Raw genomic sequence first — 18,081 nt, forward strand, 5'->3', positions numbered from 1 at the left:
GATGTACACTGGATATTTGTTGCGGACTTTTTTTTTTTTTTTTTTGCAACTCCAATTACTGTTGCTAGGTGGGGCTAAACCTTTGTCTTGTGTTCTTTCTCCTGTGTTTCTATTGTCCTGGTTCCATCTCCTTCTGAAATGTGTAAACATCTCTGCCTGACGAGCCCCACATGGGAATTCATTTATAACCACTAGCTACAGTATGTGCAGGAGAAAGCAAGTTCATCCACCATCTCCTTTCCCATTCAGCCCCCGAGGGGCCTTCAACACACAGCTGTAGAGTTCAACACCGAATTAACCAACTACAAGGAAGTAGTAAAATGTTGGAACCTGGCTGACTTTTTATACATATATTCCTCATCCTGATTTTTTGGTGTAAATGCTAAACACTGTTCTTTACTGCACTATAAACTGTTTAGATATGAGTCATGCAATGCTGCTGTGAACATGAAAACTTCATATGATACAACGTAAAACATTCATTACGAGCTAATTTGTTTCTAGGTGAGAAAGAACGGGCTGTCACAGACCATCGGCCAGGAAGAAAGAAAAAGGCAAGAGGTATTTACCCCAATCATTTTTCATGTTCCTCATTTGCTCAGTTGTGTGTTGTGCATGTACAACATTGTTTTGTAAAACAGCCATTTGTATCCTTTGTGTGATTTATGATTTAATGGCTTTGTTTTGGCAATAGTTTGTAGCGTAGCAGTACACAGTTTCACTTGATACTGATTTGATATTATATTCAAATTAAACGTTACAATATACTCATCGTGGTTTTTTATTTATTTAAACGTTCCCACAGGCGATGTTTGAAGTAATATCTTCTGAACATTCATATCTACTCAGCTTGGAAATTTTGATCCGGATGTTTAAGAATTCCAAATCGCTTAATTCCACCTTGACCAAAACAGAAAATCACCACCTCTTCTCCAACATTGCAGATGTCTGTGAGGCAAGCAAAAAGTAAGCATTTTCCTAGCTGCAGATAAAACTCTCTGTCCCCGCGATTGTGTGTGTGAAGTGAACTACTTTGCTGTTGGGACTTGAAAATATATACAGGGGGTTTTAAAGAGGCAATCCAAGCAACTTAAATAGAATGAAAACATTTTTTTTGTTTTGTTTTAATATATGCAGCATTTGATTACCTTTATTGAAAACTAAATACCTAAGCTGCCGATCAATTCGTTCTTCCGTGATCGATCGGCAAAATGCTGCTTCCCAGGATTCACTAAATGGCTGCCTTTCAGTTTCAAATCAATCCTTCTGTCCGTGAAACTCAGCATCTCCAATGTATTCTTATATTACCAAGGTAACATTATCTATTGTTACAGTTTGCAGCTCAAACTGCTGGGAATATGGGCAACAAATGATCACAAACAGGAAAGTGTTACAAAAATCTTGCACTTTAGGGGAAGTGTGCTAAAACCTGCTATATAAATCAAAATATGACCAGTATATTAAAACATTAAAAATGGAATTAAGAATTCATTTAAAAAGAAAAAAGGTAGTAGAGGCATTCCCCGCATTAACATACGCAATGGGACCGGAGCATGTATGTAAAGCGAAAATGTACTTAAAGTGAAGCACTACCTTTTCCCCCACTTATCGATGCATGTACTGTACTGCAATCGTCATATATGTGCATAACTGATGTAAATAACGCATTTGTAACAGGCTCTATAGTCTCCCCGCTTGCGCACAGCTTCGGTACAGGTAGGGAGCTGGTATTGCTGTTCAGGACGTGCTGACCGGCGCATGCGTGAGCTGCCGTTTGCCTATTGGGCGATATGTACTTACTCGTGAGTGTACTTAAAGTGAGTGTCCTTAAACCGGGGTATGCCTGTACTTATTTCCTATTATTACGGCATGTATTTATTTAAAAAAAAAAAAAAACTCGTAGGATATTGTATAGATTGCTCTTTTAAAAGCAAAGATGTTGAGTGGGTAATATGCTTCATCTATTTTGCTATTATCTTAGGCTGGTGTTATCAACCAATAAAAAAGGATTCTTGTGATCTACACTATTCAGCGTTAATTGGTTTGTGACTCTTAATGTTGACTTATATTGGTTATTGGATGTTCAACTTTCTCCCCTTTCTTGTATAATCTTGACCTTTTCTTGGGATGATTTGGGTGTCTGGGCCGACTGCTTCCATGTTTGGGATTGTGTTTTTGATCTTCATCATTGAGGGAAAAAGTCTAATCATGTAGGCATAATAAATTAACGGAGTGGAAGGGTATGGAACAGGAGCGACTACTGTGCAAAGAGTATGTCAAAAAGTGTAACAACTGTATAACACTGCAGTTTTCAAACCTTTTATATCGCAACATCTAGCAACTGAACTGATTACTGCAGTTTCTTAAACTCGCCAACTGAAGAATCGAAGCTTCTTGAGCCATTCAATATTTCACAATGTTTACTTGCATTGATTTTTTTTTACACAGATTTGTTCAGATCTTTTCCTTTTGGCGTACTGGACGTAACTGATACTTGATATTGAGTAGCTCTGATATTATGGATTGGGCTTTCCTATCCTCTATACAGCAGTACTGAGGGCATGTGATGTTGATGTATTATTGTATAATCCGGTATTCTGGATTATGCTTTATTTGCGATTTATGTAAAACTCTGTGTACATGACGCAAAGCGGATAAAAATGATGAGATGTAGCAGATGTTATTGCCCTCCTTGACTATTGTTTTCAATGGTGCTACTGTTAAATAACGGGCCACCATTAATGCAACACATTGCAGTAACGTTTGCTACATCAATATATTCAAAGCAGAAAATTATAAACATTTTCAGAGTAAAGTGTTTGTAGATTGTGTTGTAACTATAGATTACAGGCATACCCCGCATTAACGTACCCAATGGGACCGGAGCATGTATGTAAAGCGAAAATGTACTTAAAGTGAAGCACTACCTTTTTCCCACTTATCGATGCATGTTCTGTACTGCAATCGTCATATACGTGCATAACAGATGTAAATAACGCATGTGTAACAGGCTCTATAGTCTCCCCACTTGCGCACAGCTTCGGTACAGGAAGGGAGCTGGTATTGCTGTTCAGGACGTGCTGACTGGCGCATGCGTGAGCTGCCGTTTCCCTATTGAGCGAGATGTACTTACTCGCGAGTGTACTTAAACCGGGGTATGCCTGTACATTGTTTTAGGGAAGGTTATTGTATTGTATGTCTTTATTTATATAGCACCATTAATGTACATAGCGCTTCACAGTAGTAATACACCTGGTAATCATATAAATAACAAATAATATAAATAACCGGTCATGGGAATAAGTGCTTCAGACATAAAAGTAACATTAAGAAAGAGGAGTCCCTGATCTGAGGAGCTTACAATCTAGTTGACGTTTAACTTATTCTAGATCAGTGTTTCTCATCATTTGTTTTTATTTATTATTTTTTTAGCCCATGTTCTCATTTGATAAACATAAAAATCACCTCCCCCAACAATTGCATTTGAAATTTAATGTATCGCAACTAAAAGCAAATCAAAGCATTTGGAAATTTAAAAAAAAAAAAAGATTTTATTTCGATCTTCAATTTTTTACATTGAACATACATTGTTTGCTTCATTTATTCTCCATGTGCTTGCTTACCACAAGCTTTTGGATTCACGGCACTGTAGGAGACAGAGCACAACGTAGGTCACTTTCAACGTCGAACCTGTCGTGCTGCTTTGTTTTTATAGCCGCAAGTGCAGAAAAACCAGCTTGGCAAAGGTATGTTTGTGAAAATGGGATTCTCGCACGCAGAGCCTGCTCACTTGTTTTGGGGTAGACACAATATTTTAACCAAAAATTCTCTAAAGTGATTTGCTGGAAGTTATCTTTGGCAATTGAATCAAACTTGAGTTCCAAAAACTCCTCTTGGAGATCCTCTGGCAAAGAGTGATCATACGTGGTAAAAGGGTTCCTCACAAGCTTCCAAATGGGACGAAGTCTACAGCGTAACTCAAAGATAAAGAAAGATAATAGGTGCACTACTGCGCATCATAGGCTGATGCAATAAGCTGTGTACTTTCTACAGTTAGAAAGTGATAGGTATAGGTTTTTTATTTATTTTCGTTTCCAAACACAAGCCTCCCCTGAAACCCTGATATACCCCTTGGTTGAGAATCGCCATTCTAGATGTACTGTTATTTTTGTAGCTATTAATGATAATGTAAGCTTGTTTTATCCATCGAAACCTTTTGGAATATGACACAATATCAGCATCTTCGAAAAGGTTATATAAGGAGAAGCACTCAGCAGTATGTTTGAAACATATCAAAACATTTATTCTAACAGTGATGCTGTTCAGATAACTATGTTTTGAATGAACTTTTTGCAAGTAGAGACAGAGACTAATTAACCTGTGTCTGGTATTTAGCGAGGTACTATGTGCCCGCAGCACTTGATCCTTTCCCCTTCATATATCCATTTTCAGAAAAGAATATTGTAGATCTGAGCCTTTTAAAATTAAAATCCTTTGACACGTTCAGAGCGGAATATTGAGACTCATGACATATGTAACATATTTCTTAGATGTTAGATCATTTCATTTACCGTAGTATTGTATGTTTGAATGCTTTGTGCACCCCTCATTGATTTATTGAATGGATAGAAGAATATAACCCTTTGGACATTGATAAATGGAAAATTGGATGAATTTCTTAAACTTTGCCTCGGGAAAAAGTTATTTTTCCAGCAGTGCTACAAAAGGAAATCCTCTGGCTTTTGTTCAGTGAGTGTTTTTTTTCTTTTTTCAGGCTTTATCCAAGGTATCCGATAGTTTAAACATCTTTTCAAGAAGAGAGTGAGCAGTATTTAGTGGGCAAACAGTCCCTAAAGTCACTTGTAATGTTGAGATAATTCAATAAATAGTTCCATTAATTATAATTATTATAGCCATTATCCAATGTACCAGTCCAGTCATTACTAAAACTAATATCGGCCCTGATTTAATTAAAAGTAGTACAGTATCTTGCTTTTAGCTCTGAGAAAGGGACAAATCATTGGTAAACCACTTAGTTTGCTAAATTGTCCTTGTACTACTATAGCCAGTCATTTTAAGTATATCAAAAGTTGTTCTTAAAGTCGTTGTATGTTTTGTGAATGAATGGGAACATTCCAAATTCTAATTCCTGAGCATCCTCCTACAGCTATAACCTGCCAAACAACAAGGTGAAAATACCAGCACAGACCCCTCAGACCTAGATCTTGATGTCCATAAGCTTGTGTTTATTGCTTGCCATATATCATCTATTCTATTTAACCTCTTCACTGCTAGAGCAGCCTGCAGTGCAAATCGGCAACCCATTGTTAATTGCACATTTGTAGTTTATTTCAATGTTGGTCTATGACCCCATCATACGTAGGACATCGGTCAAATGTCTAGATACGGTTACAGCTGTTTCAGACAAAACCCCTTTATTAAAAACTGCATGAAAAGTTATGGAATTCCTGTATCTTAAAATCAACCTGACCTTCCATTCAAGATGGAGCATATTTCATTGTATTTAATTTTTTTCTGTTACTGCTGCAAGGAGTTGAGTTCAAATGTCTGTTTGGCTAGTGACATTTCTCAATGTTTGACAGATGAATGAGCATATCTGAGAAAAATATGCCAAGCAAAAAAAAGAGTTGGTCTATTGTGGGTTTGGCACAAATACTCCCTCATGCATACAGTATGTCAGAGGGTATTGAATGGAGGGGTCATCAATATGTGTTGGAACAATGCTATCTTTGTAGTGTACTGAATACTGACAGAATGCTTAGCCTCTTCCTGGAGGCTCCTTGGAATCTGTGCCCCCTTTACAAGAGGAGAGTGATTTAAACAGTTGGCGGTTCCCAGCCATGTGTGTGTTTATAGTGGCCTTCTCATACAATATGTGGCAGTCACTATGCATACTTTAACTTCCATGACATTTCCTTGGCTTCTCCTTTTTTTCAGCACAGTCCTTTTTTAGGTTTATTGAGAAGTATTTGCCATTGAATGGAATAGTAGAACATAACTGTTCTGCAATGCATTCCAGTAACCTCCGTCAGCTACAAGTTGATGTCATAGAACATCTAACAGATGCATTTTACAGATGTGCATATCAACCCATGCTATAAATAGTTGGTGCATAGTATAACGCTGTGACCCTACTCATTGTCATTATTTTCTCTCCCCGGAGCCCCACCCCCCCTTTACATTCCCTTTAGCAATCTGGTGACATACAGTTCTAGTTTCAGAGCAAAATGCCATCTAAAATAATATTTGCCAGACACATTAAAATACTAGAATACCCCTCACGCGTTTGACTTTAAACCAAAAGTTTCAAGCCTATAAATGTATCTTAGTATATAAAATAAATATTAAAAAAAGCACGAGTGTTATTTTGGTTAGTGCCTTCATGTTATTTTAGCTTCAACATACCATATGTTTAGGACTTACTTCATTAGTACTCTAGCTTATACATTCAGTCCTGGAGAGGCCAGAAATCCCTTGCAGGAAAATGTCTTCACTTGCCGTGTTTAAGCACTGGGATTTGATGCACATTCAACATTTCAGAGATACTTAAAAATGCTTATTAAATTCAGTCACGTCCCATCCCAACCTCTACTTGAAGTGCAAGAGGAGAAAAGGGACTGCAGAGATATTATTCAGGTCCTCTGTAGTGCTTCAGATGCAGGGAGAATGGAGGAGCGAAAGTAAGATACTTTCCCTGATTGTGCTTGCTGGACTGAACTACGTCTTGTTCATAGCTGTGTAGACAGATTTGTTGTAATGCCAGATTTAAACCTAATGGTCCAGTTTCACAAAAGTTGTCTTAATAAATTTGACCTTATTCAATAGTTTAGCTGTGCTACAGAGTAGACGTTTGGCATCCATCCCAATAAGATGGATGATCTTAAGGCTTGTAAATGGAACCCTGATAAATACTGTAGCTGGCAGGTTGGGAAGAGTGAAACCACATAATGATTATGGAGAGATTAATGTTTGTGGTTTCTCGTCTGAGTACAAGTCTCAGAGCCATGGCCATCTAAGAAATCTCTGCGGGCAATATTTGCACTTTATATCTCCTTTTATTACAAACCACTTTATTAACTAAGCATGTGTTTTTTTCTGTTTACAATACAGTACAATACAGTACTACATGCAGAATATAGGGCTAAAAGCATCAGATATAAATATAAGGAACAGGGAATCTAAGTGGTATGGCTTTATGTAGTGTCCACCTGTATGTCACGTATGGAAACAACAAATCGAGCATGTTTTTTTTGTTAGACACACACGTCTCTCTTTGTTTTGCTACATGTTTGCGCCGATAACTAATATATTTTTTATACCATCAGAAGGCCCCATTGCCTGTATTTACTAAGCAGTGCTACCCCATAGGACACCTGTTGTTGTTTCAGATTGATTTGAGGCAGGGGACAAAATAATTTGCCCAAGTTCACTTTGTTGATTGAAAATAAACTCAATCGTGTGCATTTAAGGTGTACCCTTAACTACTCCCATCAACCTGAACCTTACATAATTTCTCCTTCTCTTACTTGTTTTTTTTTTAATATTCAAACCTGCTATAATTATTACAGCTTAATACTTCTAGATATTATTCTTTTTAATGACTCCTTTGGGTTTGCAATGTTCAATTCTTACAATGCGAAAGTGCAATATGTTGTAGGTGTCTGGCAGATCAGATGAAACTGGCTGGTAAATGATATTAAAATATGGTTAAAGCTTTGTCCCATTAACTGTATACATGGACGGCTCGGATAGGGAGATGGAGTGGCCCAGTGAGTAAAGACTCCTGGTTCAATTCCCGGTGTCGGCTGCTTGTCACCTTGGGCAAGTCACTTTATCTCCCTGTGCCTCAGGCACCAAAAACATAGCTTGTAAGCTCCACGGGGCAGGGACCTGTGCCTGCAAAATGTCTCTGTAAAGCGCTGCGTAAACTAGCAACGCTATACAAGAACATGCTATTATTATTATTATTATTATTATAATACTGTACATTTACATACTGTTTGACGCATCTTCCTTCAGCATTGTCCCTACAGCAGATGGCTACTTAAAGAAATAGAAAATGTTTTTGTCACTTTGTGGATCAATGTCTCATGTACTCTTTTTTGGGGGGGGGAGGTTGGGGGAGAGAGAGCATATACATTTTTCATGCAAAAGCTCTGTTTTTTCTCTTCTTTTTTTTTTTTTTTGATCTTGTAGGCTCTGCTTTTCAATTACAGGAGGGGAGTGATCCTGTCAATGAACTTGGAGTTAATAACATTCGGACTCGTTTTTATAATGTGTCCTATAACTGTTGGAAGACCTTGGAACACATGTAGAGAGTAGAGCATTGCAGGCTTTTTTTGTCAGCAGGGGAGTTTTAATTTGAGTAATTATAGCCGACTGATAAAGAATTAATCCATTCGCAGATATCCTTCAGGCTGCAAGTAATCACTGCAGAGGAATCCTTCATTCTATCAGGTGCAGATATCCTATCGCTGTGGCATGTCCGTACACGCTACTTTATAAAAGGAGACGCAAATCATGGTTTCTTTACCCGTCAGAATTGATATTTAAAGATTTCTGAAAGTGAACACTTTATTGTCTTGACACATCCTCCCTGAAACATAGTTCATGTGTACGTAGACTCCGGTGCAATGTATACTTGGCTTTGCCTTTGTTATTTCAAGAATGTTACTGTAACTTGAAGTTTCCATGTGCTGGGATTTTTGATTGATAATTGACTTTTGCCTGCACGCTGGAATCAACTGGAGCTCAAGGTCCTAACTAACTGGCAAGGCTATTGGAAGTAAACCAACACCTATGTTTCTTTTGTGATAATGCTATCAAACCGTGTGCAAAGTGCATTTTAATTTTAGTCCGTAGCTGACATTACATGTTGAAATACTCTGTAGTAGTAACTTCGTCTTGGGAAAAGTAGGAAGGGCTCCGGCCATGTTCTCTAAATTTGTTCTGCACTATTTTGGAAAGAACGATGACTTGGTCTCCTTGTGTAGGTTCGATGACTTGGTCCAATTCAGCAGGCTGATGATATTGCCCAGTGTTATATTTTCTTACTAGATCCAGCAAAGTTAATGTAATGGTGTTTCCCCGCCTCTCTGGGAGACTTCACTGCTACACAGTGGGGTGTGGTGCATATCTGCAGGCTTACAGTGGATCTGAGTATCCTGTGGTGTTGTGGAGGAGAACAGGACAGGCTTGGGGTAGTAACTGATTTTCTCACGATGACAGCGCCTCCATCTCTTGCAGGCACCAGGGATGTGGGGACAATCCCTGCAGGAGAACTTACTTCCCCTCCCCCTGATACATTGTAGTCTTGGGCAGGAAGATATCTTTGAACAGGATCACTTTATTTAGTGCACTGGCAGATGTTACAGCATACACAGCATACTTCACTTCGTTGGGCTTCACCCTCAGGATGTACCCTGGACCTCCACTCCAGGCCAAGGGGCCCTGAAGCAGTCCTTGCTCTTCACTTACTCCCTGGTGGAGTAAAGGGTATAGTCTCCCCCTCCACTCCCCTAGGAGAGGGAATGCAGATTGGCAAAGCCCTGCACAATTGTTAGGGTAGACCAGCCTCTTTCAAGGTGGTAAAGACACTGACTAAATTAAGCAGGGCATCTCCTTAAGTACAAGGGAAGTAGGTACCAGATCTGAATCCAGTGATTGGACACACACAGGCCTACTCCCACCGCCTCCCGTGTCACTCAAAGAAGCTACTATGAGTGGGGAAAACCCATGATAACTCCTGCAGGCCTGCTCTTACCAGGACTTACTGCCAGGGAGGGCAGACTTAGTGGCCAAGGAAACCAGCCTGGCTACATAAAAAAAAAGCAGCGAAATATTAATTGCGCGAGTTGCGTTTCATCTGTGATTTCTGTTCATTGTGTGACTGACAAGGTTTAGTTTCTCTGATGGTCACATCCTCTGTTTTTTTTTGTTTTATATAAATGTTTGGGAAAGAAACACTGTCATTTATAATTCGGTAGAAAAGTCAGATGGCTGTTGGTGGCTAGAAGGGCTTCATCGCGTGTTGTGATCTGGCTTTACTTAAGGCGAAGAGCCAAACTCGCTTATGACATTTCCTGTTAATTTTCTTTGGACATTCCTCCTTCTCTTCTAGCTTAATGATTTTGATCCCCTCCACTTGCTTTAGTGAAAATATCATGGTAATAATGGTTTACACAGGAGTAGAAATATTCTGTCTTGTGTTGTCTGATATTATTGTACCAGTAAGTGTATTTTTTTTAGGCCTAGAGCAGGGGTGCTCAACTCCAGTCCTCAAGCCCCCACCCAACAGGTCAGGTTTTCCAGATATCCCAGCTTCAGCACAGGTGGCTTAGTCAAAGACAGCCTCTGATTGAACAACCTGTGCTGAAGCAGGGATATCCTGAAGACCTGTTGGGGAGGGGGGCTTAAGGACTGGAGTTGAGCACCCCTGGCCTAGAAGTGTGTGTGTGTGTGTGTGTGTGTGTGTGTGTGTGTGTTATTCATACTGGCGGAAGGTGAAAATGGCAAATTGGCCTGACAGCATGATGAGTCATCTGAAGGAAAATGAATACCACACCCTGTAAAAGCGAAAACTTTTTGTCCAAGTTAGATGAAAAGAAAATTGTTCAATAAGAGCATTGGTGTTCAGGGCAAGTTACTATACCATGTATCATGAATGATTATTTCTGTAATGCAATATGAGCCCACCATTCATCAAGTTGTCTGCTACGTTACACCTCAAGCTATTGTTTCCTATTTATATGCAGAGAATAAAAGACCATGTCTCATCACCAGGTCACCCCCCTCTCCCCAAGAAGCAAGATATTGTAATGATTCCTAATGTTAAAAATATACAACATTGGAAGAACCCAAGCATTATACTGTAAACAATCACCACATATTTGAAATATGGACATGTACATATAAATGGAAAAGCTGTTTGTGTTTTGTGTTTTAAACTTTACACTTGGTATTTTCCATTTGCCCAAGACATTACTAAAATATACATTTAACTGATGGGAAAGTGGCATGTCAGTGAGTATGGAAATCACACAATCTCAGCGTCCAGTAAACAAGTTGTCTTTCATGACATGTCGCCATCTAAAATGACTTGCCTTTCTTTGAACTACGTTTTTGAGACAAACTGAGTTATATACAAAAGATCATTTGTTCCTCTTATTCAAAGCAATCCTGATCTTTTTTGGAAAGATAATGCCAATTGCACAGTCCAATTACGAGCATGAGATGACATTTGTTCTTTTCCGGTACACAAAGCTTTATAAAGGGACAGTCTATAAAAAAAAATAAACCGTTAAAGTGAATGCGATATACTATTGCTGGGATTCATATTACTCGGGTGTGGGGTATTGCACGCGATCCGGGATCGTATTGTGACACCATGCATGCAGGCTTGATGAATATGCCCCTCTGTTTTAAACTAGTTCACCAACAATTGGCATAATATCTTGGTGAGTTTAAACGTGTATGAAAGCTGGTACTTTATACGTTGGAATAGGTTGTCCCAAATCTTATGTTTCAATTAACCACACTTGACCGTATATTCATTCTAAACACTTGATTGAGTTTTTTGAGTTGCTGCATAACAATTTAGTAAACAGACTGATTCCGTGGCAAAAAAATGTTTTATTTGACTCAACAGTCAATAACTCATGAAGCTTTCTTCATAATGTCTCAGATTGACTTCTTCCATGTGTCTATTTTAGACTGTTGTTGTTTACAATATTGACCAGACTGGGTTCAAGCCCTAGCTTTGCTTCTAGGACGTTTCTTCCTTCTTTGACTTCTTGTAGTGGTAGAGATATTAAGTTTATTGACATTTCATAACCAACAACATTGATTCCTTTAATCATGATTAAGCAACCCAAACTGTTTATTGATTTCATGTTCCTTAGGCTGTGAACTTGTGTTTAATTATTTAGCACATCATTTATCACAAAAAGGGTGTGGGTATAACTTTAACACATCTAGATATAGGTTTATATAACAATTGTAGCGTGTACATCATCTTTGGTATTTCTGTTTTTGATTAGTTATGAGGAATGGACTTTACACTCATTCTTGTAATGGTTTTTATTGGTTTAGGCTCTGGATAGTCACGTATTCAGTCTACTCAAGGTAATAGTGGCACTTTTATTTTCAAAACATGGCGTGTTCTACAGATCAAGTTCATTCTTCGAACATCCGTTTCATGTACATATCACACACCACCACAGTAAACGTGTGTATATATTTTTCATTACAGTAACCTTTTCAACTTGGTAAAGGAATGAAACATCTGTGGGAAAAATTCCAATTCATTAATCTTATCTAACACTGGAATTTCACCATGTGAATGTAGGATTAAAAAGGAGAAGCTAGTACAGTAGAAAATGTGTTCACAAATAATTAGAACTACATTGGACAATTTTGTTATTTTATAGGGTTATTTCAGAGATGACGTTATAATCATGTGCACGTTTCATTAAAAAGGTGCTTTTGGATGCCCAGTAGAGCCAGATAATACTATTGAGTCTTTGCATAACAGCAAAGGGATTTAATGTCTGTTTCTGTGCTGCAATCCTAAAACTATTTATCCCAGTTAATCTAAGATGTAGAGGAATCATCGTGGCCCTTATTAACATAAGAATGAAAAATATTTACATCTCATGCATCGACCTTGCAGACGCATTTTCAGGACACCCTCCTACGGTCTAAGTTTTCCCCACTTACCACATAGATTGTAAGCGCTTCGGGGCAGGGACTCCTTTTCCTAAAAATTACTTTTAAGTCTCAAATGCATATTCCCATCATGTGTTATATTATCATGTCGCGTGCATTACTGCTGTGAAGCTCTATGTACATAGACAGTGCTATATACATACATACATACATACATACATACATACATACATGAGTAGTGAATTTGGTTGCATTACCCAAATTGGTTACACAGGTACAGATGCAGCGGCCGTTATTCGAACATTTCACAGAGCCGTTTTTGTGTGCTCTGCTGTATTCCACGCGCCATTCACACCGCCATTCACACCGTCAATCACACCAGGCACACCTGTGTTTACCGCGGTTGATTTTTTTGAATTTCATGGATTCTGATTTCTTTGGTGCAATTCTTTGCATGTCCGTGGCAGAAATGAATGAATTAATTGTAATGTGTACAGTACTGTGCTACTGTGTCAATTTACAGGTGTTTAAAAAACAGAACTCTAAAATGCCATTTTCTGCGCTCGATAAAAACACGAGTCAACACGCGGTAATGATGCGCCATGACATGGGTATTCCGAGGTATACAACATGCGTCTTAAGGCGGTATGGTTGGAAGAAATCACGCGCCATGACATGGGTATTCCAAGGTATACAACGTGTGAAATGTTCGAATAACGGCTGCTGCCTCTGTATATGTCATAAATCAATCAATCATTACAGTATTAACAAGTTTTATTTATTTAAAATGGGTTATACAGTTGACCTGTTTAAGGCCAAATGACACAATCATTTTTTGACATAATTACTTGTGAATATGCTCCATTGAGGGGAAGCAAAATAGTTTTCAGATCTCACTGGGGCACCACAGGCCAATAGGAAGCATCAACGTCCTCATTTCTGGCTTCCTATTGGAAACATTTAAATACCCTTAGAAAACAACGGTAATGATGAAAATCCCCCCCCCAACGGTTCAAATGCTGTAATAATAAAAATGAATTGATGGCAGAATTGCTGCTTTAATACTCTGGCAAACCATTTTTTTTATTTGTGCAGAGCAACTCGAAAGTACTTTACGAAAAGCCAGCTCACTGTTGTGATTTCGTTGTTAATACATTTTTATGGCTGTTAGCAGATCACAGGAGACCAAGAGAACTCGATGTTCTACCAATGAGAAGCGCAATCTGTAAAATATTTCAGCTCTGCACTTATTACTCAACACCATACTTAGAGCTGGGATTATCACAAGTAAACATTGTGTTTGGCAATCAATGGAATGCCTGCAACATCATTTCTCTATCTTCCTTTGCGTGTTTCACTCCAATAGATGTGTTAAGTTTAAAGCAGCTATCCGCTTAAATATTGAAATGTATTATTTAACAGGATTGGAACCCCCTAGCTCATGGGGTTAGAGATGGCCGGATCTATCAGTTTGGTTTACAAGAACTTATTTTCCTGAATTTCAGGAAAAATGTCAAAAAAAAAAAAATCTTCAACATCGTGTCTATTTTTTCCTTTTCTTTTGCTTGCGGACTTTCTACACATGGAAGTTCTCCGTGCAAAAGTGTTCCAAATTTTCATGTATGCAGATCTCCGTATTAGGAAGCGACAACGTCATTAGTTGAAATGGAAAGTGAAGACGGGCAATGTCCAGATCCAGGGTGGTCACCAGAGCTGAGAATAGAGCCTCTTTTTTTTTATTATTGATGATTTCTATGAAGATAGGACCAAACACTTGAGCACCACCCATTCTCTACATACTGAGAATAGAGCCATTCGTGTTCGGAAGAACCCTTGGATGCAATGGTGTAGAAAAAAATCAAAAAATCTGTTTTTAGTGTATTACAGGATTTCAGTATCTGAATGCAACTATTGCGTTTGTATTAATAACTGATTAATGATGCATTTTTTTTGTTTCTATAGCAACCATTTATACATCTCTTTCTCTTCTGAAACAGGCTCTGGCACACCCCTTTTTGAGCCCTGCCCTCTCTCTAGCAGTGCACCAATTGTATCTACTGACTGCCTGGTCCCATGATTTTCCCCACAGAACTTTGCATCTTTGGTCCTCTTCTGCTGCAATGACAGCAATTTTGTGAACCCCTGAGCCACACAATGATAAGTAATTAGCTAAGTTGACGATCGATCCATTCTCCTGTGATCGATCAGCATCGTGGCTAATTACTTATCATTGTGTGGATTGTAATGATGCACATATTAAAGGGGGAAAAAACAACAACAAAAAGGACAGCTGGGATTGCTGCTTTAAATATACCACCTTGAAATAGATATGTAACTAAAATCACCAATCTGTGGTTTTCTGCGTGTCCTTATGGTAGCTGATAACTATAATCATTTGCTTTTTTTGTCTTGCAGGTTCTTTAAAGAACTAGAAGGAAGACATCAGAGAAACATTCTTATTGAAGACATTAGCGATATTGTGGAGAAGCATGCCAAGTCCACCTTTGATCCATATGTGAAATATTGCACTAATGAAGTTTATCAGCAACGGACACTTCAAAAACTAATGTATGTAGTTATGCAGGCATTGTATGTTATGCATATAAGTATCTTCATTGATATGTGGTTCATGGGTCTCCTTTTCGCCTGCAATTTGATGAGTCTATTCACTGATAGGGAGTCTGGAAAGTCAGCACTGAACATTTAGGAGACACGTTTTCATTACGTTGCCCTTCCTGCCCGGCACCTAGGGAGTTTACATCAGATGTCTCTTAACTTGGCTTGCTCAACGTTGATTACTTTGTCAGGGTTCTGGATCCATGCAGGCTGGGCATAGATAATGCAATGAAATGCGCCAGTAACCTTATTCATACAAGCAGCATTTTTATTAATCACCATTGATGCACTCTCTGGTATATCGTACACTTGACTTTATGTATAGTGTCACCACTGTTCTCTGTATGGGCTGTCTGTATCTTCTTCCCTAGTTTCCCATATCTCGGCCAGTTTGGAAGGCACTGAGGCTTTACTAACTCCTGTTAGCTGAAGGATCCCTCTGCTGTGTATCGTCAGTAGTTCTCCATTGTCTGTTGGGCCCCTCGCTACTTTCTATCCATCAGTATCCCCGTCTTGGGTAATGAATGCCATCATGTGGTCTTCTGAGTGAGAGTCAGCTAAGGACCCTCCGATGGGGCTTGTCCAACTATGCCCCAGGGCTGAGGCCTGTGGAGCCCCCTTTGGGCATAGGATGCCTCTCTATGAAGTTTTACAGTAATGTGAAGCCATCTCTGAGGGTGCTATCTAAACAGGGCACTGTCCATAACTAGAAAACAAAGGGGATCCTTACCCTAGACTAGTGGTTTCAAACATTTTTTTTGGTTAAGGAAAAATAAGTGAAACTCTGAGGAACACCCAACCATCTCTAATAGCAACTCTGTGATCAGATGCAGTGTCAATTCTTCTGTGTTTGATACAATTTTCAAATGGCCAGAACATTGCAGGGAATACTTTAAGAATGCGTGGGGAACTCAAGGGTTCCTAGGAACCTGTTGAAAAACACTGCTCTAGACTAGGGGTATGCAAACAATTGGTGCTGTGCCCCCCTGGAGCTTGCGCCCCCCTATCTTGTTTTCCGGTGTCAAATGGCGCCGCGGGTCTTGCCCCCCCCAGTTTGCACACCCCTGACCTAGACTATACATACTCCCCTGTGCCCCCGATCAGGTAGTATCTTTCTGGAGGGCACCCTGCACCCCCAGTCAGGTAGTATCTTTCTGGAGGGCACCCTGCGCCCCCAGTCAGGTAGTATCTTTCTGGATTTTATTTTTCACACTTTTTTTTTTTTTTTATATCTTCCATCTATATACGTCACCTACATTCAGGAGTAAGCGACCGGGTATTTCCTTTTCCTTTTTTAGACTATACATATCTATATTATAAACCTATAGACACTATTCACAGTGAGATCCCTCTTCTTAGACTCCTCCTGGGATCTAACCTTTTAGAAGCCTTTTCTCTCATCATATATATATATATCTCATATCTTTCTCTAAAAAAAAAATATATACATCTATATCTCGATCATGCCATGACATCACTTTCACTGGGCCGAAGAGGGCGGGGCTATGGTTCTGCCTAGTCCCCCACCCTTTATCAAAGTTGAAGCATAACTGATGGACAACAAAATACATTTATATCACATCAGTGTTGCTGTCTTTTCCAGAATCTAGTTATAATGAACAACAATTTAACTTTTTTTTAAAACCAGGAATCTAAGATGACTAATTTATTAATTGTACCAATTTTGTTAATCCAGATCGACAAATGCGCACTTTAAGGATGCTTTGTCTCGAATTGAATCTCACGAAGACTGCAGGAATTTGCCCATGATCTCCTTCCTCATCCTTCCCATGCAGAGAGTTACTCGCCTTCCACTCCTCATGGATGTAAGTGCTACTCCTTTATTTTGATTGGCTTCAGTAAAATGCAATTTCTTTTTAGACCCGGACTTAAAGATCTAATTAAAATGATTGTATTCGGATTGCAGCAGAGTTTAGTGCAGACTTGTGTGCCTCTCTCCAATAAGAACATGATCCTATGTTCTTAAAAGTACTTGACAGTCCAGTTGCTAGCAATACTTACACACGTTATTACCGTTTGTTTGTAAAGCGCCAACATATTCCGCAGCACAGTACAATGGGGTACAGAGTTATGTATATAACAAAAAATGTTAAATATAGGTGAGGCCAAACATAAACATTAAGAGATAAAGAGGGCCCTGCTCGTGAGAGTTTACAATATAGACCGAATGTTGAAACAAGATAGTATGGTGGCTTCTCATTGTAGTGTAGTGTGGCTCAGGTTGGAATATGGCCCAGCCTGTCAGCTGAATCTATTAAGGTTGTGTGGTTGATGTTACATAAGGTGGAGATTGCTCCAACTGCACAGCTTGTTCCAATTGGGTTGTAGGGAAGTTGGATGTTAAAGGTATGGCAAGTAAGCTTCTGTGAAAAGGTGGGATGGAATCCAGGTTACAAATAGTCAATCAGGGAATTAGAGGACAGAAAGCGAGTCACAAGTAACATGAAGGCAAAGGGGAGAAGAGAGAGAGGACGGTAATTAGAGGGGGAGGCTGAGTCAAGTGAGGGTTTCTTTATAATGGGCCATGAGTGCATGTTTGAAAGAAGATGAGAATGTGCCAGAGGTGGGTGAGGTTAAAAAGGTGGTGCTTAGTCTGCCAGAGCAGCTTCGGAGGAGATGTGAGGGAATAGGATCAAGGGAGCAGGTTGTAGATTGAGATGATGAGGAGCATGGAGACCTCATCCTCAGCCACATAGGAAAATGAGCTGAGAGTGGATATAGGTGTTGTGCATGGTGCATAGAGTAGAATGAGGCTAA

At 39.2% G+C, this 18,081-nt stretch overlaps 1 protein-coding gene across 2 annotated transcripts in view; it reads left to right on the forward strand.

The window, feature by feature from the left end:
* ARHGEF26 (Rho guanine nucleotide exchange factor 26) overlaps positions 1 to 18,081 on the forward strand; it is a 77,214-nt gene that overhangs the window by 21,583 nt on the left and 37,550 nt on the right. For both annotated transcript variants that reach the window (XM_075570506.1, XM_075570507.1), the window contains 4 exons: positions 505 to 561; positions 806 to 966; positions 15,103 to 15,255; positions 17,000 to 17,129. In XM_075570506.1, the coding sequence (XP_075426621.1) occupies positions 505 to 561; positions 806 to 966; positions 15,103 to 15,255; positions 17,000 to 17,129 (501 nt within the window). The remainder of the gene's footprint in view (positions 1 to 504; positions 562 to 805; positions 967 to 15,102; positions 15,256 to 16,999; positions 17,130 to 18,081) is intronic.

This window comes from Ascaphus truei, chromosome 14 (genome assembly GCF_040206685.1).
Source record: "Ascaphus truei isolate aAscTru1 chromosome 14, aAscTru1.hap1, whole genome shotgun sequence".
NCBI lineage: Eukaryota > Metazoa > Chordata > Amphibia > Anura > Ascaphidae > Ascaphus > Ascaphus truei.